The sequence below is a fragment of the Anopheles moucheti genome, chromosome 2 (genome assembly GCF_943734755.1).
Source record: "Anopheles moucheti chromosome 2, idAnoMoucSN_F20_07, whole genome shotgun sequence".
Taxonomy (NCBI): Eukaryota; Metazoa; Arthropoda; class Insecta; order Diptera; family Culicidae; genus Anopheles; species Anopheles moucheti.
Genome location: NC_069140.1, coordinates 100,012,593 through 100,039,761, shown reverse-complemented (window position 1 = coordinate 100,039,761; position 27,169 = coordinate 100,012,593). Strand labels below are relative to the sequence as shown.

The following is a 27,169-nucleotide window of genomic DNA, read 5'->3' as shown; positions in this document are numbered from 1 at the left end:
CCGACTGCGGTTGGAAGTTATCGTAGGCCACTGATTTAGGAGGTTTTCATTTTCTTGTACGGGTTCAGCACAACGGCACTGCCGGCCGCCGGAGAGGCGGACACTTGCGGCACAGGCGTTGGAATGGCGGTCAGGTTCGAGGGAATGCCTGCCTGAGCCATTGGGAACTGATAGCCACCGGTGGCGGCGGCTGCAGCTGCTGCAGCAGCGGCCGAAAACGCAGCGCCCGGGTACATGAAGCTCTGGTTCATGAGCTGCTGCTGTGCAACGGCAGCCGCCGCGTACGGGTTGGAACCGAACGCGGCCGGCATCTGTGGACGGAGGAACTGCGGGTAGGCTCCGGGCTGAGACATGATCGGAGGCGGTGGACGGGTCGTCAGGGAGGGGGCGAGCATGGTTTGCTGCGGTGTGGCAGCTGCAACGGCCACGGTCGGTGTACTAAGCCGGGCGGCTGCCTGCGGATAGGCGGCTGTGGCTGCATTCGTAGCGGACGCAGCAGCAGCTGCCGCAGCCGCGGCTGCGTACTGTTGGCTGGGTTGCGGCAATAGGCCACCCTTGTTCAGTGCAACGCCGGTGTAGCCGAGCGCTGTCAATGGTTTGCCGGTTAGTGCGGTCGAACCACCGTGAAGCTTTAGGGCATAATTTTTGTGCGCCACCTCCTTGGCCATGCTGGCCGCATCGGTGTAGTGTGCACCGGCGGCTGATGGGTACTGGGCCGTTGCAGCAGCGGCTGCGGCCGCTAATACCGCGTTTTGATTGGCGGCCGCCTGCGCATGGACGGCGTGAGCGTGTTGCGCGGCCGCCACTTGGGCGGCTTGCAGATGTGCCTGCATCGAGGCGGCCTGATGGTTCGAGGTCGCCACGGCCGAGTACTGCATGAGCGGACTTGTCACCGGCACCGACACTGCCTGTGTGGACGAAGTTGCCAGTGTCTGGGCGAGCGAGACACCACTACCGGCCGTCGTGGTGGTAGTGGCACTGCTCGACAAGGCACCACTGCTCGGTGCCAGAAGATCGCCTGCGAGCGAATCCTCCTTTTCGACGCCCGCCTCTTTTAAATCACCCTCCGAGAGTGCATTTGCCGCCTGTCCATTCGATGCCCCGGCCAGATGGTTCATGGAACCGCCCAACGATGCCATCGATTGCAGCGACATCGATTTCGCGAGCGGAGCATTCTTGTTGCTCATCTTCGGACTGTTGTTGTTCAGCATGCTGGCAACACTGGTACTGCTGCCAGCCCACCCACCCGTCCCACCCACGGATGTGACGATGGCGTTTGTGCCACCGGCACCGCTCGTGGTGTAGTACAGCCCACCGAGTAACATCGACGACGGATTGTAACCGGCGCTGCTCGCGGCAATGGCGGCTGCGAGGGCGGCACTACTGCCTCCGCCGCCGCCACCACCACTACCACTACTACTGTTGCTGCTGTTGCTGTTGACCAGACTCGCGAGATTATTAGCGATTGGGGTTGCTGTGGAGGCTGGTGGAATATAGGTAGCGGCGCTAGAAGTGGTACTAGGGTACTCACATGACACTGGCACGAACGGCTGCTGTAGTTGCATCAGCTGCTGGTAGGTGGCGCCCGGCTGGTAAACAGGTATGCCGGACTTTTCTCCAGCAGTCCGCTTGAACGGAACCATTCCCGGGAACGCCTGCGAACGGGGTGTGCGAAGTGGGGATGATCGCACAGGAGTAAGCAGACACAAAGAGGGAGAGAAAGAGAGAGGTAAAACCGAAAAGAAAAGTATTAATCCGGTGCGCACGGTAGCGGACAAGAAGTTACTAATTAACGGATGGCAAACATTCTACAGTACTAAGTAACGAACATTAGCAGATAAATAAAATCGGGGGGGCGGTAGGTCAGGTATTGATTTGTACACGAGGAGTTTAGAATAGTAATTCTGGTGAGGGTTCGTGTAACACGAGCTCCTAATGCATTTAGACAAAACGGATGGTAACAAACCGAGAACTTGACAGATCGATAGTTTGGTAAACGGAAATGAAATAAGAAACAAGAAGAGAAGAGCAAGACAAGTAGTTAGAGAGAAGTATAGAGGGAGATAGATAGAGAGATAGAGAGCAACAGGTGCAATAGTGTGAGTAGGAAGCAAAAGGTAATATGGTCGAGCATACACAAAGGAGGGTTTTGCTACATTTAGAAGGCGCTTTTGGTCCAATAGAAGGTACACTAATTTACACGCGAGAGGGCAGCACAGATACTAAGGTGATGTGGATATACTAGGGTACACATTTAGGTGCAGTTAGATGTACATAGGTTTGCAGGGGTGGAAACTATGTGACCAGATAGTATGAAGTGTAGCATTACAAGGTATTGTTCGTTGTTCGTATAAATGGGACGTGAGCTGAGGTGTATTGTTTTTGGCTTTTGTTCTGGAGAATATTTCAAGGAAAAAACGCCTATCCCTGCCCTGGTAGTTTTCATGAAGATGGGGAGCCAGTTAAAAGGTTCTAGTTAAAATGCACCGAACCCACAGCGATTGTTGGACTTTTAGCTACAAAAACCCCTGATCAGGAACCAACGGAGAATGGTAAAAGAGAAAACAAAAATATTCAAAAATCAAATACGCAAAAACCCAATGCAAGTACAGTACCACAACCGAAAGCAAGACTAGAGCTACATCGCCCGAACGGTTCCGACCATTGCTTCAGGGCCATTATGACAGATCGTACCATTACGGGCATTAATCGAATACGTTTGTAGAACCAAGGTACAAAAGAGCAAACGAAGAAGTATGCTGGACGGTAGTAATAAAATGAAATAACAAAACAAAAAATGTGTAAAAAAATGGCTCAGTTACTTACAAAGTTTTCATAGTAAATAGATCCCATCGTTTTCATGTCCATCTGGAGGAAGGGGGTTGGTTGGTTGGTTGGTTTGTTTTATTTTGTTTGGTTTTGAATTATTTTATAGTTGTAGCGGTAGTAATCGTTGTTGTGTTGTGGTTTGCAATGTGCGTGTGTGTGTGTGTGTGTGGTGCGGTGGACAAAACAGGGGTGACCGTTAATGTGAACAGAGTGATCATAGTAGGTGACGTTTACAACATCAAATGAGTTGACAGCGGGACGGAGTTGGGGACAGTGCAGTGATTCCGTTACAAACAGGGGACATTATTAGATGAATGTTGAATGTTTGTGCGTGTTGTTTGTTTTTTTTTTGTTTTGGTGTAAGAAAATGATGCAAGATTATGAAGGGAGAATGGAGGAAAACCGTCATGTACATTCATTCATTTCGCACGAAAAACATAGATATGTGACAATAGGAAGAGAGAGAGAGAGAGAGAGAGAGAGAAAGAGAAAAAAAGCAAAGAGAAAAATGAAAACATTCATTAGTCCTGGAAGGTAAGTAACACACGTTTTGGGGTAAATCTTGATTTAAAATTAAAATTAGAACTAAAACCAACGCTAAAAGAAAAACGTAACATTCTGAAACTGATGGAAATAATTGTAACCGCTACAAAACTAAACATTATTTACGGTAACTTAAATCGTAAACTGTGGTGATGTTAAGATGTGAAAACTCAACATGGTAACGAGTGTTAGTAACAACGGGGCGGGTTTTATGGGGGGGTTGGGCCGGGTGCTGTTGCTTGGCGGCAATACTTCTCGGTTGTTTGCTATTGTTTCGCTTTGTCCACTGTTGGACGTTAAACAATGGACGGTATGTTGTATTACGCAAAAGGGGTGGGTAAAGGGCTGCCCCCCGGGGTTGGTGGATAAGTTTAAGCAGTATTAATCGGGACAGTATTGACGGATACTGGCGCTTTCCATCGTACGCTTCATTGCTGACGGGTTGGTTGCAAAACTAAACACCTAAAACAATTGTGGCGCTAACGGGGTGTGGAGGACGCGGGGAGAAGGTTAAGGGGGTTTTGTAGTTTTCTTGAAGGCTACTTTACTGTAAATGACACAAAACCTTCAACGCATTCGCTGGATTACGATTTCTTTACATTATAAAGGCAGGGTTAGTGATAGAAAATGGTATCATCATCAAAGGTTAGGGTCATTCTGGTGGCGATCGTATATGCTTCATCCCCCGAGCCGTGTAGTTAATATTCGTTCTCCCTTCTTCTTCCGTGTAAGATACGCAGGGCCAGTTATCCTATGAGGCTTTTGGGTTTAAAATGGTAAAACATTTACGTGTTTCATTAATGTTTTTAAGCAAATTTAAAGCCATTTTGTTTGTTTGTTTTTGTTTTGTTTTTGACAAGCATCGGTAGTTTGGAAAGAAAACAAAACTTTTCTAGCGTCTTTATAACAAATTGATTCAATCAGTTGTACCGGATATGCCAATACTAGTAGTCTCTTCTTTGCGTTCTTCTTCACTTCTTCAAAAACCATATTTACAAACAGCACTACCATTAGCAAATGATCACACAAAACTGGTGAAGACGAAAAGTGGAACCAAACGAATATAAAGAGTAATGGGTAAAAAAAAAAGTAAAGAAACGAAACAAACGTGTTTCCACAACCGATAAATCGTATCGTGCAAGCGGTAAGCAAGACAAGAAGAGACGTAATACGCAACAGAAACAATATACAGTTACTAACAGAACAATGTTCGGTGTCTTACAGAACGGTACAGTTCAGGGGGTAACAAAGTCATTCGTAACTGACATCAGTTTTGTGGTGGGGATGTTTCGATACATTCGATAAGTGATGCTTGTTGTGAATGTCAGCAACAGAAATAAAATGTTAAAGTGCAAATACACTGTCACTGCAGCCCGCAAGGAAATTGATGTTAAATTCGTTGCTCGGTATTGATGACATTGCAGTAAGTTTGTTAGTGTCGAAATGGTAAAGGGAAAGTTGCCAACGGGAGGAGGTAAAAACGGGGAACGGATGTTTAGTAAAACACAGGATCAATTAAACTACCGTCAACTATAACATAAACACTTTCGCAGGAAACGTTTTGTTATTAATTGACAAAAAACATTGAAGGGAAGTCTAGAACACATAAAACTAAATCTTGGTTACTGACAATTACGTACTGGGGGAGGATTAGAAAGGGGAAACAATATAAAGTAAAAGGGAAAACAAGGGGGTTTAATTTAAAACAGATATTTTTTTTTAATGGAAACAACGAGAGTATAAAAAAGGAGAAATTAAACAAAACTAAGGAGTGTGAGAGAGAGAGAAAAAATAAAGATGGCAATACCATTTGTATCATGTCACTATCGGCTGCACGCTTTTTGCCAACCTCCAGAGGAGACTGGCCGCCCGAAATGGACAGCTGGCTCGTCGAAGTGACAGCCCCGGGCGGTGGCGGTGGTGGTTGGAGGGGACCCATGGTAGCAGCGGCAGCGGCGGCGGCAGCGGCTACAGCGGCCGCAGCAGATACGGGTGCAGTCTAATGATCGTTAGGTTAGAGAGATATAGATAGAGCGGTGGTGTTTCGTACGTTCAATCGTGTGTGTGTGTGTGTGTGTGTTGTGATGTTGGCGTATAGTGTGAGCGCGCGTTCCGCAAAATGCAACCGCAGGAGCATATCAGGTGCCAAGCCGGTAAATTGTCCACGATCGTCCACAAGTCCATGTGCATGTTTTATGTGTGTGTTTTGTCGTTGTCGCATAACAAAGGTCAGAGTGTGCCGTGGGGAGGGGAAAGAAACGTTTCAGTTTTGTACAATATCAGGTAAATGTAGCGTATTTTTGTTTTGCAAATTGAATTTTCCATGTCCGGGTGTGGTGGGGTGGGGTGTATTTTTTGAGATAAAGAATAAAAAGAAGAAGAAGAAGCATAACAAGCAATGTTTTAATAAAATATGTTTCTATAATTTCGATCATAACTGCTTCATACATACAGAGATACAAATAAATACAATAAAAAAAAACAAATGTAAACAAAGAGGAAACACATGTGTAAAGAGAGGTGCATAATATACATAAAAACGAAAAAGGATATACGAGTAGATGAAAATGAAGAAAAAAATAAGGAAAGCAAAATCAATCATGAGAATAGAAATGTAAAATAAACGGAACATGAAAGAAACAGAATACATAACACGTAGTGAAACAAAAGAAAAATTATAAGTTATTAGCTAAAACTAATAATGAAATACGCAAATTGATACGCTTTAATAAATATATCCCATAGGGCTGTTTTGTTTTGTGAAGAAGAAAGCAATGGAACTAAGATTCACATTTTGTTTTCGAAACCCACAGATGCCGTCTTTCGTAAAAAGCATGCTCTGAAAAATTATTTCCACGTTTTTGTTTTATACCAACAATTGTAACAATTTTCTAGCGTAGGCCTATCGAGCAAACACTTACTGTGTCTTCCTTTCTTATTTTTAAATTTTTATACTTTCTTTGCAGTACCATTATGACTTAGACTAATGCAAATACAACCAATGAAGACATCGAATACGACCGTTGCATAATTTTGTTGCGCTATTATTAATTTCTCATGGGTGGAGAACACTTCGGGGGCGCTGTGTGTGTACATAAACGTGTGAAGACTAAGATAACATGTTATCTTAAGAAGATTCGTTTGATTTCCGACTGAATCTGGTCTGATCACACTCATGTGGTGTCATGTTCATGTGAATATTGTTATGACAAAATGATTGAAGAAGAAAACATAAGATAGCATGCAAAACTAGTCATCTGTTCGTATACTTAAAAGAGAAAAAATAAAACAATAACGAGCGAGAAAGAGAGCAGACGCAGCACAGAGAGATGAAACGAAAAAAAAAACAAAAACGCCGGACGATGTAAAGAGACATAGACATTGCGTTTTGGCATGGCGAGCTGATTTTAGCAGCCAAACGAACGAGCAGGAAATCAAGAGGCGGAGTAGAAAATGTGTATTTGTAATATTTACAGTACTTGAACTTTCGGTTTTGCTGCTCACAACAAACATTCCGAGCGCGTGTTGCATTTAACGAAAGGAGGATCGATTTTGCGCATCCAGCATAGCGAATAGCTATGGCGTCAACGTGATCTGCGTAATTAAGAAACATAAGAACGCGCTGCGTTTTGGTTTTGCGTTTTCACTGCTTGGGCCTTTAAGCGTTAAACATAACCAATAGCTGAAATCGATAAGGGAATGTTCGCCTTTCGTGACGTAACCTTGAACATAAGAGCAATTAGTTCGGAATGATGTACTTTTGGGGGTTTCGCTTGTCAATGGTTTGGTACACCTCTGCTTTCTTTCTCATTTGATACATCTACTCTAGTACAAACACTACAGGAAACGAGAGGGATTCTATTCTACTTGTTATAATAAAGATTGAAACTTTAAACACAGTGTCACAGGCTACTGACACGGCACTGCTGTATGGAGTCTCATGTTGACGCTACGGTATTGAACTATAGTTCCTGAGGGCCATTTCTTCTGGCTGCAGAAGGACTTCATCTTGAAGACCCTAGAGGTGATTGACCGTGTTCGTGTAGGTGTTTGCGTGTATATGTGTTCTGACTGTGTGTGCCCTCGTGTGCTAGGAAGAATGACTAATCTACGTTTGGTGCCCGAAACTATTCCGAAGGATTTTCGAAACTAAACGATGCGACAATGCAATGGGTAAACGTTGGTATTGAACGGAGCTAGAATGTGTTGGTGGTGTAAACGGGTTGTTTTTTCGTTTTTTTTTAGTAGTGATAGTAGTTGCAGTTGGTGTCACTCTGGAAAAACGGGGAGGGTATTTTTGTGAGAGGAGAAAGAGCAGAAAAAGAAACACACAAACAATGTAGAGATAGGTAGAGGTATACATCTTTACAAAGAGAAGATAGATAGAAAGATGGTGAGACAGAAAGAGTGATAGAAAGATAGGATAGAAAGATGGATTTGATTGAGATAGAAACGAAAAGCACATGGAGAAAACGGAACAGTAAAGGCAACATGAACAACTATAAATAAAAACTCGAGTCAAGAAGAATGACACAATAGAAAAACAAAAAATAACAAAAAATACTAAAATAAATGATAAAGTTATGAATCGCAAGAAGGAAATCATTAGTTGTGAGAGAATAAACCAGTTAGAATAAAAAAGGGTTAAAGTATAGAAAAATGTAACAAAAAAACTGAATTCGTAAACGAAAGCACAAAACGGGATGGAAAATAATAAAATCAATTAAATAAGCTTTTGGAAAATCAAAAGTAAGCACCAAATAGGGATGAAAACAACAAAACAAGACAGCATAAGGATGAGAAACGAGAAGATGAAGAAGAACGAAATAATAAAGAAACACGAAACAACAGAAACATCAGACACGAAACACAAACACATGATGAAAGAAAACCAAAACAGAAGAAAACAAAACAGAAAACTAATGAACAAATCAGAAGTATTTTCTTTTTTTGTTTTGTTTGTTTTGTTGGATTAAATAGCCATACCGCGGTTGCGCGTGACTGCGCTGCTTTTATTTGAGCCTGCAGGTGCAAGGGAGGATGGAAGTAGCGACAAGGTTCACGAGCGCATCTACCCTTCACGGCATCCATGCACACCGTGACGGAACCGTCTTCGTGTGTTGTAACGCTCTCCTGCGGATGAGCAAAACGGCATTCGGACTCAGCTCGCTTGCAGGCACCGCGCATGAATTCGCGACATACCTAAAGACATTATCGGCTAATTGATGTTTGTCTTCACATATTGTTGGGGTTGTTTATTTTTTTATTTGTTGTTTTAATAGTATTTGGAGAGGTTTGATTGTATGTTTTGTTTTTTTTTTTAAATAATTATTGGAATATATGGGGTGGTAGTAAGAGGGGGAGGAGGTTTACATTGTAGTAGTTGGAGCAGTTTGCATAAATGCTGTTTAGTTGTTTGCTGTTTTTTTTTTTTGCAAAAAAGTGGATAACTTAAGGGTAAAACTTAGTTAAACGTTATTTTCATTGTTGACAGTAACGAGTTTTAAGTAAAAACTGTTGGCAATGCAAAACAGAACAACGCAAAATGGTTAAACAAAACAACAGATCAAACCAAGTGTGTTGTAGTAAGTGGTAGTAGGTGGGAGCATAAGTAAAAGTTTTAATCATAATGCTTGTATAATTGCTTGCTGTTTTACTTAATGCTGTTAAAATGCAGTATAGCAGAATAACAAACAAAGAAAAACAAAGAAACAGCGTAAGGCGCAAACGCAAACAGGGCGAGCAGAATAGCAGCGGCAGCAGCGGTAGTAGTAGCAGCAAATGGTTAGCAAAACAAAACGTCAAAAATAGCAAAATTTACCAGAACAGTACTCTTGACGTGAAGGTGTAATATAATACACGTACGCTCTGCGGACATTTTACCACGCTCGTTGGGTAAACGTTCAAGAGTATCGAATAAAGTTTCAAAACAAAAACAAGAAAAAAAAACATACGTGTCAAAAAAGCCAGCGCAGTGTAAAAAGATTGGTAAAAATACAAAAATATAAAACCATAAATGCACATCGATCTCTTTTATGCGAGCGGTAGCGTAAACGTTTTCGAGGTGTTGCTTCGAAGCGAATCATAAGGTGGGCATCGAGCATTGGAAAAGAAACTCATACAGTAAAAGAGTTGTAAAAAAAAACATGAGTTGATTAAAAGAGAACGAGCTGTTTTGCGGTAAAACAATACTGCTAATGTGTGGCGTGTCGAAAACAGAATAAACAAATCCTGTATACGATTTGTTTCACCTCAAATGACTGCAACTGTAGAGCAAATAATAAGTAGGATGACTGGTTTTTGGCAGTGGCAGGGGCACTTATCAAGCACTGAAAAAGGGTCATGTTTAGTCCGATCAAGTTTTACTTTCGCCGTGTTAATCGGTAGCAACAAATCGTTTACCATAGAAAGAACTATTAACAAAGTGCTTTAAGTTATACAATTCTCACAACAACATTATTATTTTTGCTAAGAGATTGTTCAACTGTGCTCCATGTAGATTATTTTTCCGCTCTAGTTTAGAGGTGCATAATTGATCTTGATCGGAAAAAGACATGACCTTTGATCGTTTTAGACGTTTCATACGAATAAAAAAAAATTAAAATCATAAACAGGTTTGGCGTATATTACGTTATTAATATAGTAACATATGAATAACTTGCAAGCTTGTATTTCGGTAAGCAAAATCGTCTCTGTCGGCCGGTTCGGTGGCCGCGAGTTGAGACGAACGATGAGCAAAAAAGCTCTTCACTTTCAAATGGAAGAGTTAAAATTGATAGATCACAACCCAATTACTGGATCAGTGATCATACAGAAGGAAAAAAAACGGACCGTAGCTGGACACAAGTGAGAAGGACGACGAAAGGGGTAGTACTGAAGTCGTGAACGCGCAGCGAATGGTGTGCAGGGTTGGCTTCTTCCAATGTTCCACACCACACGGCTCTGGTTGCATTTGCATATCGAAGAAATGCAAATGGAAAGATCGCAGAAGAATAGAAACTCGGACGATTTGTATGGGTTTTCTTTGGGAGCGTTTGTTGCGATGTGCGTGTGTGTATGAAAGTGTGAACGATGGACATACACATATGAAAGCAGAACTGAACTCATAGACACGAGCACAAAACACACAAACGCTTACAAATGTTGCGCAACGCATCGTACGGGTTGGGCGGAAAATTTGCTCGAGACGCTCGATGAGACGATAAGGGCATGTGATCGAACAATGTCGAAAAAGGTGACAGAAATATAGATAGCGATATAGAAAGAAAGAAAAAGAAATAGAGGGTCTAGAGATAGACAGGGTACAGAAAGTGAGATAGAGGGGAATGCTTAGAGAGAAGAGTGATAGGAAGTGAAGTCAGTGTACGGGAAGACGTAAAAGGGTGTGTTTTGTTGTGTGCAGGAATAGTTGATTCGAGTGGCCGGAGGCGGCCAGAGAAATGACACCTTCGAATGGCACGTGTACGGTATGGTGGAAGTCATAGTTCCTTGTGTTACGAATGCTGCACTAAAAACATTTAGGGATTTGTTTAACGTTTCACTAAGCATTCTACGTCCTTATTAGTACGCAACAATATAATCTGCTCTTGGTGAGTCCACTAGTCATGGATATTTTATAGTACACAAACAAAAGAATGAAACAAACTAAAACTTTCTTCAAACTAAAATCTAGTAAGGCTAGAAATCAATGACAATGAGACTGAATCGACTGAAACAATATGACAGATGCAGTAAACAAGAGCCAGAAAGTGATTCTAAAGCTAGAGATATCTATAAATCTAGTTCAAACTCTAACGAAAACGGAAGTGCATTCACTAGTGTAAGAAAGGTAGAGAATAGAGAAAACGGATGGTAAAATTTAGACGCCATTCAACACATTCCGGGGTTGACTTTTGCTTTCATTTCGATTCGATGTGTGTGTTTATGTTAGCTCTGCGTTATTTTTGCCATTTTTAATTTTCTTTGACAGCTTTTGTCGGATCTGTACAGCAACAGTAGGTAAGAAACACTGAACACAATGGTAAGAATCACTATTCTAGTCCGCGCTATTACTGGTGTGAGTATACTCTATCACAAATACATATATATATATAGAAAGTAAACATAAACAACAGCAAAACGGAAACGGATCATATCGCAAGCGAAACATGGCATTTATATCGTTAATGGAAACTAGCAAAGTTGTGGATGCTGGTTGGCGATCGTGGCTGATTTCGTCACGTCGATGACGAGTTTTCGCTGCAAGTTTTCGCTTTGAATTCGTTACAAAACCGTCGAGCTTTTTCTATTCTAGGTGGTAAGCATATTAACGCACACGGTTTACACCGTCTAACAGGCTAGGCTTTCTAGCTAATTATTCGCTATATTCTATTGGTTGTAAGCAAACATCGAACGAAAGCGTTTGGTTCTGTTTTTCTGTGGGAAACTTTTCAGCAACACAACCGTACTCGACCGAGCAAGCCGATGAACTAACTTCAAGCGGGCACATCACCTCGCGGGCTAATATATTGGCATTCAATCAGTGAATGGGGAAGTTATTTATAATCCATTAAAATTGGTTCGGTGAATTGCTGCCGTTGGGGTTGCAGCAATTTTCCCCGCAAACCCGCAAGCGGCTCCGCCACAGCAACTTGGCCACAACCGGCAGTTAGTTTTTCACGCTAGCCGAAGGGCAACCGTGATGAACTTTGCTCAATGTTGATTTATCGATGCGGTACTTAATAATTAATTAACAGCCAGATATAAGGCTGGTATCTGGTGTCACATTTGATTACGTTGCAAACAATGCAACGGTTGGATCAACACTCCTAAGCAAGAAGAAAAAAAACAATAAAGCTCAAAAGCTATTAATTTGAAAGCTTAGCCATAATGATGGAGGCGCCTAGTACTTTGTGAAATTTGCTAACTCCAGGTTGTTTAGGATCAATAATGTTATAGTTTATGTATAAATGTATGTATTATATGTAAGGTTTATTTACAATAAAACCATGAAAAAAATTGCATCAAATTAAAATTATATAATTAAACTATCAAAAATACGGGGCTTTAAAATCGTAATACCAAAATTTAATTGTGCGATGGAGACGCCCGGTACTTCTTGAGCATTATCAAAATTGTTTGCTATAAAGCTGCGGCAAAGTTCAATATCGCTTTCCGTAATTTAAGCTGACCATTGCAACAGTCCATAAACTGCCCTTTGTTGCAGTGAACCCTCAATCACGGCCCTTGCAAACACAGCACTCAGGCCATCACCCGTATGCTGAATTGGCATATGCTGGCTGTTGCTGTTGCAAACGAGACGGTGTCCACCAAAATCGATTGTAGGTCAGATCGAGCCGTCGCTGCACATTTCACGGTTGACTAGCCAAACAAATGTCCCTCGTTCGTTCCGCCATCGGGGCGACGGGGATCGCCGCCTGCATCCGACATGCAGGCATGCACACACACACACACACACGCGCACACACATACACAATTGATATGGAAGCTTTTTCACGCTTGCCGGCGTCGATTTGTCACACACGTGCTGGCACACATTTGTCACATGTTTATTTGTATGCGAAATGAAAATCAGATTATGTTTCGAACCGTACCGTTCGGTCCATTTCACTAATGGGCAGCGGCCAGTTCTTTTGTGCGCTCCAGCTGTTGTACGTTTGCCAGCCAGCACAGGAGCTAGCTGGCAGTTTTTTGTGGCTGTTGTGAGTGTTGCTTTATTGATCTGCCAAGGTATGTTTGGGGCACCCCGTTTGCTGGGGTGTGACTTTTGGGCAAATTTTGCAACTTCATTGAATGCATTCAGCGTTCGAATGAAGTCATTGCGAAGTGTTCGCTGTGAATTTTGCCAATGGGCATTGTAGGAGTTTTGATTTGTTGTTGTTGAAGTCTAATTGTTTCTAGCGCTTACGCGTTTGAAGTTTCGTTCATCGTTTGCTGGTTTACGCTTTCGTTTCGATATTGGCACGGTAACTTAGCACGCGTATCGTATGATATCGTTTGTTTCTTTAACTTAATTTCTTATCCATCTAATGGTAGCATTGATTCTTCCTGCCGGCCTTCATTGTTTTTCTTTTGTCGGTACAAAGGTTTTGGTTGCTATTGCTTATGATTGTTTTGAGAAGTAAAAGAAACTTTTACAACCGTGCGCAGAAGCGTAGAGAGGAAAGATGCAGCAAGACAAGACATTGAGTTGATTGATATATTGATATTAAAAAAAAGTTAATATTTATAAAGTGTGTATTGCGTATCGTATAAACCGTACGAAAGTAAACCCATTTAATTAAAAAAACAAAACTTTAAACACATTGTTGTTTTTTACACACATTAACGAATTGTATCAAACAACCAATACAAATGAATAAACGCGAAACGAAAGAAAACATTTTTGTTCGTAAACTGAATGTTATGTACGTTATTTACAGCGAGTATAGTTTGAAAACATAACAGACTATAATAATGGATGTTGGTGAAATTATTTGAATATTCACACAACGAATTTGATTCATCGTGGTAACACAACGGCAACAGTTAGATAATGTGAGTTTGAGTTTAAATTGAGCTTCACAACAAAAAAGCACAAAACACAAGAATTACTGTACAATTATGTATACAAATACAGACTGTTTCTATAGATTGATAATTTTAACGTAACGTTTCATGGTTTTCGCAAAAGCAACAAATCGAATTGACTGGTTTGTTATCAAATTTCTATTAACAAGACTGAATCATTAAAGCGATTGCGAAAAATGAAACCATCATTTGTTGTGTTCAAATATTGTATGGTAATTTAGAGTACTTAATGTACAAACTATTGACGCTTAAAATGTCGACACATTGAGGTAAGAAAGGCAACAATGGACAATGGATAAAGAAACGTATAAAAACAGTTGTAAAGTAATTTAGAGTGGGTGCAGTAAGAGTAACGGTTACCAGTGGGTAATAATTATGTATCAATCATCTATACGACAAGAGGTTTATCTTGTTTTTTTTGGGGAACGGGATCGTTGGGATGCACTAGATCTTACAGCTAAGAGGCTCCCGATGGTCGGGATGATGAGAACAGTTAGGCAAACTAACGGAGTACAGTGGAGGCGGTAAGTGGGGTTTGTTCACATTCAAAAAAACACTATATAGAGGGGTGAGACATGGCCGGAAGCGGGGAAGAACAGGGACGGGAGGAAGGTAGGGAAGGGGGATTTTGATTTGTTTTCATCATTTTCCGGGACGTAAGGATTGAAAATGGCGGGCGACTTCTTAGGGAAGTCGCCCCCCGTTCAGGTATCTATAGAAATGGGGGTACGTTAACGAGAGTTTTGACCAGTGGAACACCGGGAACACTTACCTCGAGCCTGTCAGAGCGTGGAATTTTCTGTTGCGTCGAGACGACGGCCTGCTGCACTACCGGGCCCAGCTGGGATACGCTGGACGGGTCGGAGACGGGACCGAGCAGGGTCGGTACCAGGTGACCGGGTTGAAAGTATGGACTGTACGTGCTCGCTGGCATACTGGCCAGGTAGGGATTGGTTGCCTGTGTCAGTTGGGGGGTGAAGTTTTGTTTTTGCACACGGGGACAGGGACAGATCGAACGGGGAAAAGGGGAAGGGAGAGAAAGAGAGAAAGAAAAGAAAACGAATTAAAGCGATTTTAGTTAGCAGGCAACCGCCCACAGTTTAATGGTGGGTTGGTTTTTCCGGTTCCGGTTTGGTTTGCGTATTTCTTGTATTTTGCGTGGCGAATCAGTGAATTTCCACCATCGCGCTTTTTATTTTTTGGGAAACAGTCCAGGAAAGAGAGGGAACATCAAATGCGATCAGCCGTTTAAGCGCTTATCTAAGCCTTGGCGGAAACGGGGAGTGTTCTGTGCAAGGAACAGAACAGAGGAAGGGATGAAAGAGTGGCAACACGAGTGCGTGTGGGTGTACGAGCGCTTGTGTGTGTATTGCAACATTAAGACAGGAGGGGGTGGGGAAGTTTCAATAGTATTCAGGATTTTTATAGCAAGTTTCTGCTATTTGCCTGCAGATGGCGCTGGTGAGAACATATGGAATAAATTGTGGCACTAATCGCTCAAGATGCGTTTGACATTTAAGGTTGAAATATTGTTTAAAAGACAGGAAACATTAATGATTTTAAAGATCTATCCAAACTATACCAGGATTACATGTTTAATTGATTTCAACACTGTATGACTACTCTCAAACGTTGGAAAAAAATCAACCAAAGTATTTCTAAACAAATAAATATTCGTGAGCAAACTGGAAAGGATGATTGAGAATGCCTTTTAAATGGCTTCACATCTGTAAGCAAACAGCACAAACTCCTATAAAATCCCTCGAAGTGGAACATCTTCTCTAGAACACTAAGAACACCATGATAGCAACTCAAGGAACTAGGCTCATGCACCTGATACACACGCAACGCCTGAAGGGCTACACCACAGCACACATCGAAGCCCCACTATTTTAGCGGCACCCATCGCAAAACCGGGACTAAACTGATCTAGAGATAAGGAGATAATCTGCAACTGAAAACAACTGAACCGGTGTTATGTATGACAATGACTCTAAAATGGAAAGATGGCGTTTGAGTGATGGCAACGAGTGATGGTGGTGGTAAATGATGATTGGAATGTCGGATTTTGGCCGCCCGCCCGCCCGCTCTGTAGTTCCGACACTCCCTCGTCTATTTAAAAAACATGAATAGCAACAAAACACGCACACACAAACACACACACACACTAATACAAACGGGAGCTCGGCCCGTATACGAAGAGCAGCAGCAGCAGCAGCAGCAGTGGCGGCAGTAGTAGCAGCAGCAGTATCACAAGCAGCACCCACAAGCAGCAGTTGAAGAAAAGCCTTGAGCATCGGCTAGGGTGGGTATGATTTTTTTTTTGGGGAGGCTTTGTTATTTATGTACGTTCACGTGGGGCTGAACGAACTAAGCTCTAAGTCAAACAACGGATTGAGCAATCGCAGCCGAAGTGATCCAGAAAGCGCATAAGAGGGACAGAGGATTAATTAGAGAGTGATGGAAGCAAGACAGTTCTCGAGACCGTTTCCATCTGTTGAATCTAAATGGAAGCATGCAGTAAGGAAAGTTCTCTGACTTTTTTTTTAATGCTGTAATCACTAAACAACGAAAGCACACAGGGAGACACTCTTAACCTAGTGAAATCACTCTCTAAGCACGCAATACAGAGCACACGGATACACACGCGGAATATGGGGGTCACGCACGCCGGACCTCGCAAGCTTTTATCTAAACTCTTCAACGCTCCATTACTTCCGGTGGTGTTTGAAGCAGATATTTTCTTTTTCATGCAACTCTTTTACGAATACGGTGAACTCAATCGGTTCGGCTAACCGATCGAAGGTTTGAAGGTGGAAATTATGGTAACGAAACAATAACAATGAAAGAACTTCCATTCCTCAGCTGAGGCTCGATCGCAAAGAGCACACTGAGCACTATGAAAACAAAAAAGTACAAAACATTTCCAAAGTAACACAAAAGGAAACAAATAATAGACAAAACATGAAAGTTGTCGGAAAACTTTCGCTAGTCTAGTGATAACATTGAATGAAATCGTTCAACTTAACAGCAGAAATGTTGAGTCTAAGAAACACGTTCCACAGAGAGGAAAATGTTACGAGGAAATCGTTTCAATAACAGAGCAACAGAGGTGATAAAAGTAACGATAATGGAACTAATTCGTACCAACAAACCGCTCTACACACATCCGATACATAGTACATAGCGATAAGAGGTAGAAAGATATGTTTAAGAAATGTGTCCGAACGGTGAACAATAGACGAATAAATAAGTTTAGCAGTGGTTAGTAGATTTAAGTAATGTTACAGGCAGCAAAAAACGTAGGCAAAAACGAAACATGTCTAGAGAAAATGCGTTGGAAATGGTGGTGATCTCTGGTTGTTCCTTGCTGTACCAGAGATCAAGACACGGATTATGAGGCAAAGAGATAGACAGAGTGAGAAGAAGAGAGAGAAAAAGAGAGAGAGAGGGCAAGAGATAGAGCGAGAGATATGGGTCATAGGGCATAGGTATTATTAATTGCGAATGGGGAGATGGTGGTGGTGGAGCAAAACAGAATGGTTGGTTGGTCACCGACTGTTCGGTGGCGAGTAATTACTTTGCAGGTGGTGGTAGTATTGTTGTTATTGTTGTTGCTGTTGCTGTTGCAGTGGTTACTGTTGTTATTGTTGCCGGGGGCACTGTGACTGTGGCCGTTGACGGTGCTGCTACCGTTGCTGTTGGTGGTGGTGTTGGTGCTACCGATGCCGCTAGTGCCGTTACAGTGCGTCACCCCGTTCGTCGGTGGCGGTGCATTACCATTGTGATGGGTGACGACCGCACTGGGACTGTGGCTAACGACGTAGGTGGTGTACGGTGGTGGCGGTGCCGTGCCCCAGGCCAGTGTGAACCCGAGGGCAGCGGCAGCCGCTGGCGGGACGGCCGTGGCCACCGTCGTTGCAACCGTTGCGCCGTTCTGACGTTCGGAAAATGCACACGCGAGCACGAGAAATAGAGCAGATAGGAGAGATAGATAGAGAGAGAGAAAGAGAGAGAAAGAGAGAGAGAGAGAAAGGGAGAGATAGTAAAATGAACGAAGAGTCAGAGGTAACGATGTTCTTCCACCGGTTGTTACGGGAGACGTCCAAAGATGCGCCGCAGCTGTTAGTTGGGTTAGTTGTTTAGTTTTTACTGAAATGTCTCGAATGTCACTGTTCCTATGGACTGTTGATCAGCTCCAGTAAATAGTAATGTTGGAAATTATAAAGCACAATCCAAGCAATCGCTATCGTAACACAATCGGTCGGTTGGAATCCGAATTGCACGACTTTCACCCTTTATGTCATGCGAATTGCATACTTTAGCCGAATCGCTCTGAAACACGCCCAAATCTATGCAATCTGCGGTACCGAAGGCGTACAGTCACAACGAAAAGGAACGTAAAACTCCTAGTTTGGCAGCCAATAAGCATACGTTGTGGTTTGTTTTCTTTGTTTTTGAATATGTTAAGGTGTGAAACATCACTTCCTTATAAGATATCTGTAGGAAAGATTGTTTTTGGAGACTGCTTGTGTGACACTTGCTTTGAATGGATGATCTTGCTCTTAGAGGAAAGTTTGGTTGAAGTAACAGATACGATTACTAAGCTTATAATGCAAAGAAGAAACTGAGGCAAGCACTCCCAGTAGGCAAGAACCGTGCAGAATAGCTGGAGATGTAGCAAGACATTACGGTGGAACTGTCATTCATTGTGAATGAGTACGTGAAAACACCCGGACCAGGTTGCCTAGCAGAGAAGCAGCAACGGTTAATACGTTTAATCCTATGTTGCTGTGGCTTGTGACTACACTAGCCCCAGCCCGATGGAGATACCTAGCCCAAGCGAAAGCACTTCCGATCCAGAAGATGGACTGGTCCCTGAACTAATCGAAGCTTGCTGCCTTATGCGTGGTGTTGCGAGAGGCACCTCTCATCCCCGGGATTCACTACAGGTATGGAGGCCGTAACAAGCGATACTGTGCCATATCATTGCCCGGTAAAGCGGCGAGTAGCGATTGAGAAGGGGACATCGCCGTTCCGTTCCACCAGGACGATGGAGTCGGACGGCACGCTTACCGATCGTGGCACGCTCGGGAAAGTTATCACGGACAGGTTGACGTGTTTCTGCCCAAGTCCTTGCGATCGCACAGTACGCTAGTATCGTCTGATCGATTATCGCGTCCATGTTTTGGATGGCGAGAGGGTAACGAGTCGCTCGCTCTCTCTCTTTATACCTTAAAAATTACAACAGAACAAGGTTGAGTTAACGAAGGGTTAACGCTGAACAAGGGGAGAGAGGATAACTGCTTAAAGTTGTCAACAACGGGACGGGGACGGAGCAATTTTGCTAACAACACTTGACGGTTTCGTGCTTAATTCCAGCAGTCCTACACTCTCAGCCAACTGCGGCGAACAATGAGATGTGATACAACCGGGGCGCTGGTTTGGAGCATACTGCTGCTGTTTTTTTGTACTTCGTTTGTTTAAATCCTTGGCGACTTTCTCTAGAGCATTGGACAGCACTTCATTTGCCTATGCAGGGGCTGGTTGCTGAAGGACACTCCACTCCGCAGGTGCTCTACGTGCTCGTTACTGCGCGTTCTGTCACTAATTGCTGTAGCAGAGCGTAGGGTCCCCCGCCGGCGGTTCATTTTGAAGGAGAAAAATTTCGAATTTCGATTAAATCTGCTGAGGAATGAGTTGATAGCAATTAAAAGTCGGAAAGCAATTCACACGACACGTCACACGTTCTGGGGTCAATTGGAGAGTTCACAGTGAAGTTGCACGACGAATGCGACGAATAATGAGATTATGAAGCAAAACGGAAGAAATCAGGTGGGAAGGATTGTTTTGATTTGAGTAGTAGTAGTTTGCTAAGATGCTAAGGAAAAGTAAATGGAAAACCAAAAAAACAGAATGCAGCTTGTTGGGCGTTTCATTTCGGTTTCACTTTTGCTTCCCTGATTCCACCGACCTGAAAACAGAGGGGTGTGTGAGTCTCTTGTGTAGTAATTTGCGACAGTTACACATCATTAGTTTGTGTTTGTTTTTCGGCAAAAGCTTTTACACACGAAACGTCACTGAATGCTGGTTCAGTTTAGAAGCTACTTCTGGTTAGTTTTGCTAGCAGCGCTGGAACACTTCTTCACCAAGGAGGGAAACGTACGGCACGCACTCACACAGAAACGTTCACACCCATCGCATGCATTTGGCCTTTTTGGGAATTGGATCCGTTTTCGGTGGGGTACTTTCGAAAGGGTGCTCTTGAGGGAGAGAGTTGTCGATCTGCTTGGGTCTGCTGCTATTGCTCACTGCTGCAGCTCTTGTAGTCGTGTGGTGTGTCGGTGGGAACCCGCACGGGCGCACCGTAAACGAAATCATAACGAGCGAGCGAGCGAGATTGTGGATGTGGAGAGGCATGGTAAGCGCGCAACATAAAGTGTAATGACAGCCTGGGTGAGTTGATGAACGGGGGAAGGATCGCCAATGATGATGATTAAGACAGATGAGTTCAATTAAATTCCACAAAGATGAATGAGCTGTTATGAAACGGAATGGGCTCAATGATGCAGATATTAGATCAGGTGGCGATGTTTCGTAGAAGAACGGAAACAAAAAAACAACAAATAATGACAACCGATCGCAGATACGGGATGGAGTGTTGCAACTCGATCAATCAGTGTTCGGTAGACAACGCCGAGTTCTTGTTATCCCTCAACTGCAAGTAATGCACCGCAGAACAGCTGACAGACACTTTGAGGTGTCCAAGACGGAAACATATTTGCTACAGAATTTCAACAAAGAAAAGGACATTCAGCAGAGCTACTGATTGCAACCGTTGGTCCTTGTTGGATGCGGGTATGGTAGACGTCCGTCCTACCAGCCGTCCGATGACATCGACGAATGATCGGCCGACTGCAACCTTAGTGCGAGGGGATAGTGAGGCTGGGCGGGGAACTTACCACTGCTGGAACTTGGCCGGGCAGAACCGGCTGGCCGGGTGAAATTCCCATCTGTTGCATCAGGGCGTTCTTCAAGGCGAGATGGTTTCTTCCGTTAATCAGCAGCTGGTCCTTCAGGTGCTGTGGAGGATGAAAGTATTTACACGGTGGTTTCTCACGATTGCAACGACCCTGGAAATAGAGAAGGAGGGAAAGAAAATTAATACGATTGTTATAACTTTTATCGGTGAAGTTTAGCTGTTTTTTTCGTGAACAAATTCGCCTAAAGTTATGCAATCAAATGTTCAAAATCCATCCAGATGTAAGACATACAATGTTCGATGGAATATCTTTAGCAGCTACCTGTCTACTAGTACACTGCGTGTTGTGACAATATTAATATTTGTTGGTTCGTGTACAGAACGAAAGCTTGTTTAAAAGCACAACAAGCACAACAGCTCGGCATGTAGCAGCTCTTGTCCTAGACATCTCAGGAAGAAGCCATCCAGTGCCATATGCATTGGAATTGCTGGTAGGACACAACGATCTCTGGAGGTTACCGCCGAGCTCCCGGGTGAGACAGACGAACATGCAATAGGCAGGCACGACCATGTTCTGTCCCTCCTTTAGCGGAGTTGGAGTGTTGTCAAAATAAATCCAACAGCACAGGAATGGAACATTGCTTCATCATCGGGAGGAGTTGAAGAACTCCGCTCGAAGGGGAACATCGGGAACACCCGGGAGACGCTGACGGTGTACATGAGCTGAACCGTTGGTGAAGTCAAACCTTCAACTTCAAACCCGTTTCTGCCGCAACAACAAGCGAACAAGCGTCCGGAAGTCAGATGCGAAAACGCACCGGTGCCTGTTAGATCCGGTGGTCGTTTCACAAATGTCTACCCTGCCGTATGTAGGCACGTCGCACCGACAACCTGCTGTAGCCAGCAACCATAGCATGTGCTCTCCCGGGTGTGCATCTAATAAACGGTATTATATCGGTAGGCGATTTGTGCAATTAAATTTTCAACTTTAATTGAATGTAACGAAATTAATTGAAGCCTACGGGGATGGGCGTACGTGTAGCGTGCGCCTGCCGACGTACGGTGGCAGCTCGAACCGAACATGGTTCGAGACAAAATTAAAATACCCCACATTCAGACACGGTCCTTCTGTGCCCGGTGCGCGTGGGACACCGTCCGACGTGCAGCTACACGATGAGCACTGCATTTAGATCGTGTTCCGCAACCGCACCACCATGCAGGCCATATTTCATGGGAAATAGCATCCAGCAACTAGAAAACCGGACCGAAACCCCAAGCATATGTTCGGGACTGTGTGACCGTCGCTCCCACCGGTTTCGGCACGTTTTGATTGAGTTGTTCCGAAAAATCATTTCACTGGCTGCACTAAAACACTTTCCAGCTCGGGGAAGCTTTTTATAAGCCGATTTGCCCCGTTGTAAAGCTGCTCATTTCGAAATGGTGCGGTTTCGAAAGTGGGTCCTATTTGAGTGCGTTTCAATTACGGCCGGGCGAGCAGACGGAACCCCTTTAAGCGCCTGCATGTATGCAATGTGAAATGAACACGCTGCTCGGTGGAAAAATGATGAATATGAAAACAAATTAATATCCAAACAGTGCTCACGTTTGATACTCGAACATTAAAACGAAAAGGGGTAGCAAAGCAAAAAAAACCAACCCAAAAGGGTGGCCAGAATAATGGTCCGAGAAGTTTGCCTTAACGATGGGTGGTTAAAAATTGTGTCACCTTTCATAGCGCCTGAAATGATGCTTCTCGCCTCGCCATCGGTGAGTGATGATTTTATGCGTTATGAACGATATGACCCTCCTGTGTTTTATTTCCGTTAATTTATTTATTCGCTTTATGCCTCCCCCCCCCTCCTGCTGGCCTCTGGAAGGAAACGAAGCTGTCCATCACACGGCACTGGCCATTTGAACTTTATCCCCATCAAAAGCCTACAAACGCTCAATGGGGTTTTGCCGCGCTGTGTGTGTTTGCACGTGATGCGGTTCGGTGGTTTTGCGGAGCCGAAAGTACTTTGGCCCTGTGAATTGAGAAGCACTTTTACGGTGGCTAACCGACCAACCCACAGCAAACTCCAGGAGCTTGTAAAATATAAATAAAATTGCAAAAATGACTCGCTAAGAGGTTATGCGTGTCGAGAGATGCCGTGAGAGTGTCAATGGAATGACATGCTTGCGACAAAAGCGGAAAAAAAAGTTTAACAACACACAAATAAGCTTACTTTTACGATTATCCTTTCTCATCTGCATGGGCCACCCTCCCCCGGCCCATTTGCCCATTTCCCGCCGACGATTTGCATCGTCACAGTCGAGCCGTTTGGTTGGAAAATGATGTTTTAAATAATGAAATAAAAACGCACGACAACTCTACGGCTTTTTGGAAATTGACGGGAGGTTGCGTGCTTTTTTTTTTGTTTTGTTTTGTGTTTTGGTGAAAGCGTCAACAAATGAAAAGCCCATAGTCGGTTTCACGCCGCTCAAAACCGAGAACCGAGAAGGGTGGGTTTAAAATGTTTGCCAAAGCGAACGGGCAGGCATAATCGTAAAAGAAAAGAACACAATTACTCATTTTAACACCGGCCAGGTTCTTTACGTGTGTGTGTGTGTGTGGCTCTTCTCCAAAAGTAATCGCACCGCGCCACCGGGCGAAGGATGCGATGGTGAGGCAGACGTGTTGCGAGCTCTTAATTAAATTAAATTTACGATCTTTACAGTTCGTCGGTGTACACGTAGTCGGTGCGCAAGTGTAGCAAAACATTGCACCGCAGACAGGTTCGAGTGCCATCGAAATGCTGTCGAACGAAGCGAACGTGCGTGGACGTGGCGACACAGATGGAGCAAGGGAAGGTGTTGGTGCTCATTTGCTCATCTCACACGAAGCGATGTGGAGGAGGTTTTATTTCCCTTTTTCCAAGGGAAAAATCCCCCCTCCACACAGCGTAAAGCGGTAAACACATCTTTCATCTCTCTTATTAAATGATTACTTACCACTGTGCGCTGCACAGTGTTACGTGTGCACAGTGTTGCCAGTTTTAACAGTTTACCTTTGGCGGGCGTGGAGATGAGCAACAACTACACAACCTCATGCCTCATGCTGGATGTTGTGATGTGGCTCCAAAACCAAAAAAATCAGCCACCACTTCCAAACGTTCGGCCATAACTTTTGTCTGTGCCGCAGAGAGAATGGCGTGCGGTGCGTTCTAAATCACTCGCTCAGCCCAGCCGTAGCCTTTTTCCCGCGGCGCAGGGCAGAAGGAAAATGGCGCTACACGGAGCTAATGGAAAAGTAGAATAAAGTGAAACATATCTCTAGCACCGGGCTCGCCCCCCCCGGGGCTCTGCACTGTTGCGTGGACGCCGATGGCCGGGTGACGATGATTTGCCTTCACGTGAGCATCGTAATGGTGATGGAAACTCCCAAACTACCCCCAATCCTACCCCGGTAGCGCACCTCTCGAGATGGGCCGGATGTGGATGGTGAAGTGGAAAATGAAAACAATATTCATTATCATTATGATTACGATCAACATCAGTCTCTCGTTCATCATCGGAAATGGTGCGCTGTGACCAAGCCGCCTGCCCGGAGTATGGCTACCCGGGAAAAGTGACGTTTTGTGGATGGTACGATCCTGGCCGGCTCGACTCGATAGGAGGCCATTTTGGTGGATGCCGGCCGGGTGATAGATTGCGGTACGCGTAAAACCGAGGGGTGTTGGCTGTTGAGTGCGAACCGACTGCGACTGCTGCACCATTACGGAAAGTGAAAGTGGAGTTCTTGCCGTCTGGAGAGCGGAACCGGCGCGGAAAGTCAGCGAGTGAAAATGGTGGAAATTAAGTTGGCGAAAGTGAAACACTCGCTTAACCGAATTTCTTTTCCGAAAGTGAGGGCTGGTGTGGTTACTCAACGATGATGATGATGATGATGCTTTGAAGCTGAAGAAGATGTCTCCCAAAATAGTATTATTTACGAAACGTTTTATAGATATTTTATGTACTGAATGAGTTAAGCAACTTCTTCTTTGAGTTGTAATTTTTTGAATCAATTTTCCATATTTATTATGGTGATGGAAAAACATTTGGAACAAAAGGCGTTAATATCGAATCGAAGCCATAATTGCCATAACATTGTGCGCATTGACGTTTTGAAATCTAATTCAGGCATACTATTGTTTTCAACTCGATTAACATAAGCAAGCAATGCGAAAGACATAAGATCCGTTAATAAAAGAAATCGCTCTACGATCTGCTATCTCAGCATCAACCCACGGCTTTTTTCTTTAGTTTTTATAGCATTTTGCATCGCAAAAATGGGGCTAATGAAACTAGTTCATTTGTTTGCCGATTCGGAACATGTCCGGAACCACCACGATGAGGCAACCACTGTGAAGGGAACACATCCAAGCAACCGGGACGACGTTCATTAAATTCTAATCGTTGCATTGGCGCGCCAGAACGAAATTACGCCCGTCATTCGGCCAAGAATTTTCCGAACCGGAAGCACGGCAGTAACGCACCGGCCAACACTAGCAGACGCGTAAGGGTAATAAAGCTGACTAGACATACTCTAGGCGCCCTGGCGCACCGGAACGGGCAGTAAAAGTAAAAGCGGATGGCTTTCCTGTCCCGTTCGGTTCGTTGAATCGGTCAGTTGTGCTGGTGTGCCGCTGTGAAGATGTTTCTTTCTGTGTGTTATTGTCTTATGTTCCGATCGCTCGTTTCTGTTCTGCTCGATGTGTCGATGGGTGAAATTTATAACGCATCCATTTTGTGCCCGCTCTGTGGCGACCGAGACAGTGTTCGAGGTCAGTGTGCGGGTTTGTTTTTTTACTTCTGCGAAATCCATTAACGATTAGCACAGGTCGTTTTGTTTGAATTGCGAGAAAGAGCGCGCGCGAACGGCGAAAGGATCCGGATAAGGAAAATCCCGCTGGGGGAATAGAAATGAATGGGCGAACATGTCCGTTTCTGCGAACAGTGTGCGGACATTGGGGCGGTAGAGACTTATTTATGGGTCTTCAAGGATTAAATTGGACCGTTTGTTTAACATATTTTATTTGTTATAACAACACAAATGTTCCCCTCTAAAAAAAAAACAATGGTTGCTACGAAGAAAATGTAAAACCGTGAAGAAAACTGTTCTGAAAACAAAGCGACACCTACTGGGAGTTTACATTGCATAACTTTAGGCGCTTTTGAGAGGAGAATTTGCAATTCTTAAATCATCGCGCCTAAATGCATGCAAACTGCTGGCAAAATTGCTTTATAATGAGCTTGTTAAAGTGGGGTGTAAAAGAAAAACAGGAATTGCTGAAGTAATTGCATGATTTAAGTAGTAAGCAAGCTGTTTGAATAGCATAATGTACCCCCTTATTAGCACTCATAATAAATTCTTGCCAACTTGCTTCTGTGCATCGTGTTTTCCAGCCTCTATGCAGTTGAATAAAACATTTGCAACGTTATTAAACAAATCACCCGCTGCGGTACGGCCTTGGAAGTAAGCGAGAGTGATTAGTTCCTTCTATTTTCCACCGCACAACAGAACAATTCGCCCAGCCAGCGCTCCGGAGCTGGTACGGGAGAGGAACCAAACAAAAACAGGGGGCTTGGCAGTTGCTAACGCCTACCGAAAAGCGAACCAAATGGCCATTTGGTCACGAACAGTGCATACCAGCACGACTCGACAAAAACCAACTCAAACACCCTAACGTCTGGCTGAAAGGACTTGGTTGGAGGCGGCGTACTAGTGCGCCACACTACACTTCTTCCGGGCGACGATGGCACAGACGGCCTTGTACATCGTCGTCTGCAGCTTCCCAACACTTTTGTCATCCCGTTTGCGTATGGGTGTGTGTGTGTGTGTTTGTTTGTTTCAATTGCTAATTCAACAAGTACTCAAGTCCGGTCAATGGTGTGAGCAGAATAAGGCCTTAATGGAGAGTGTCGGGAGGGATAGGGGAAAAAAGCCATGGAACCATTTTGTTTCCCAAGTGCCTTTCAACAGCAAGAGGCAGGTTGTTTTTTTGTCGATGTAGCCAGCCAGTGTGTGAAAGAAAGACTTGATTTCGGGTGAAACAAATACGCGCCCTCCTGACACACAATGAAATGGCCTTTTCTTTTCGGTGGGAACTGCTTCCGGTTTGCATTCACGCCTTTGCATTCATTGGCAATAAACATATGTTATTTGAGGAAAGGTTATGATGTTCTCGGTTGTCGTCGTTGTGCCATATCGCCAACCCTGTGCCA

At 43.9% G+C, this 27,169-nt stretch overlaps 1 protein-coding gene across 6 annotated transcripts in view; it reads right to left on the bottom strand.

Moving 5' to 3' along the window:
- The window catches only part of LOC128299299 (protein muscleblind), a 235,576-nt gene that overhangs the window by 17,706 nt on the left and 190,701 nt on the right, over positions 1 to 27,169 (bottom strand). For 2 of the 6 annotated variants that reach the window (XR_008287295.1, XM_053035213.1), the window contains exons 2-5: positions 20,904 to 21,074; positions 14,714 to 14,899; positions 5,180 to 5,371; positions 1,532 to 1,655 (exon numbers count right to left, since the gene is read on the bottom strand). Coding sequence is in view for 4 of the 6 variants with exons in the window: in XM_053035213.1 (XP_052891173.1) it covers positions 1,532 to 1,655; positions 5,180 to 5,371; positions 14,714 to 14,899; positions 20,904 to 21,074 (673 nt within the window). In the remaining 2 variants the exon portion in view is untranslated. Of the gene's footprint in view, positions 1 to 35; positions 1,656 to 2,826; positions 2,869 to 5,179; positions 5,372 to 8,358; positions 8,575 to 14,713; positions 14,900 to 17,521; positions 17,879 to 20,903; positions 21,075 to 27,169 lie in introns of those variants that run through there. The other 4 variants (XR_008287296.1, XM_053035214.1, XM_053035212.1 and 1 more) reach the window with 3 other exon arrangements.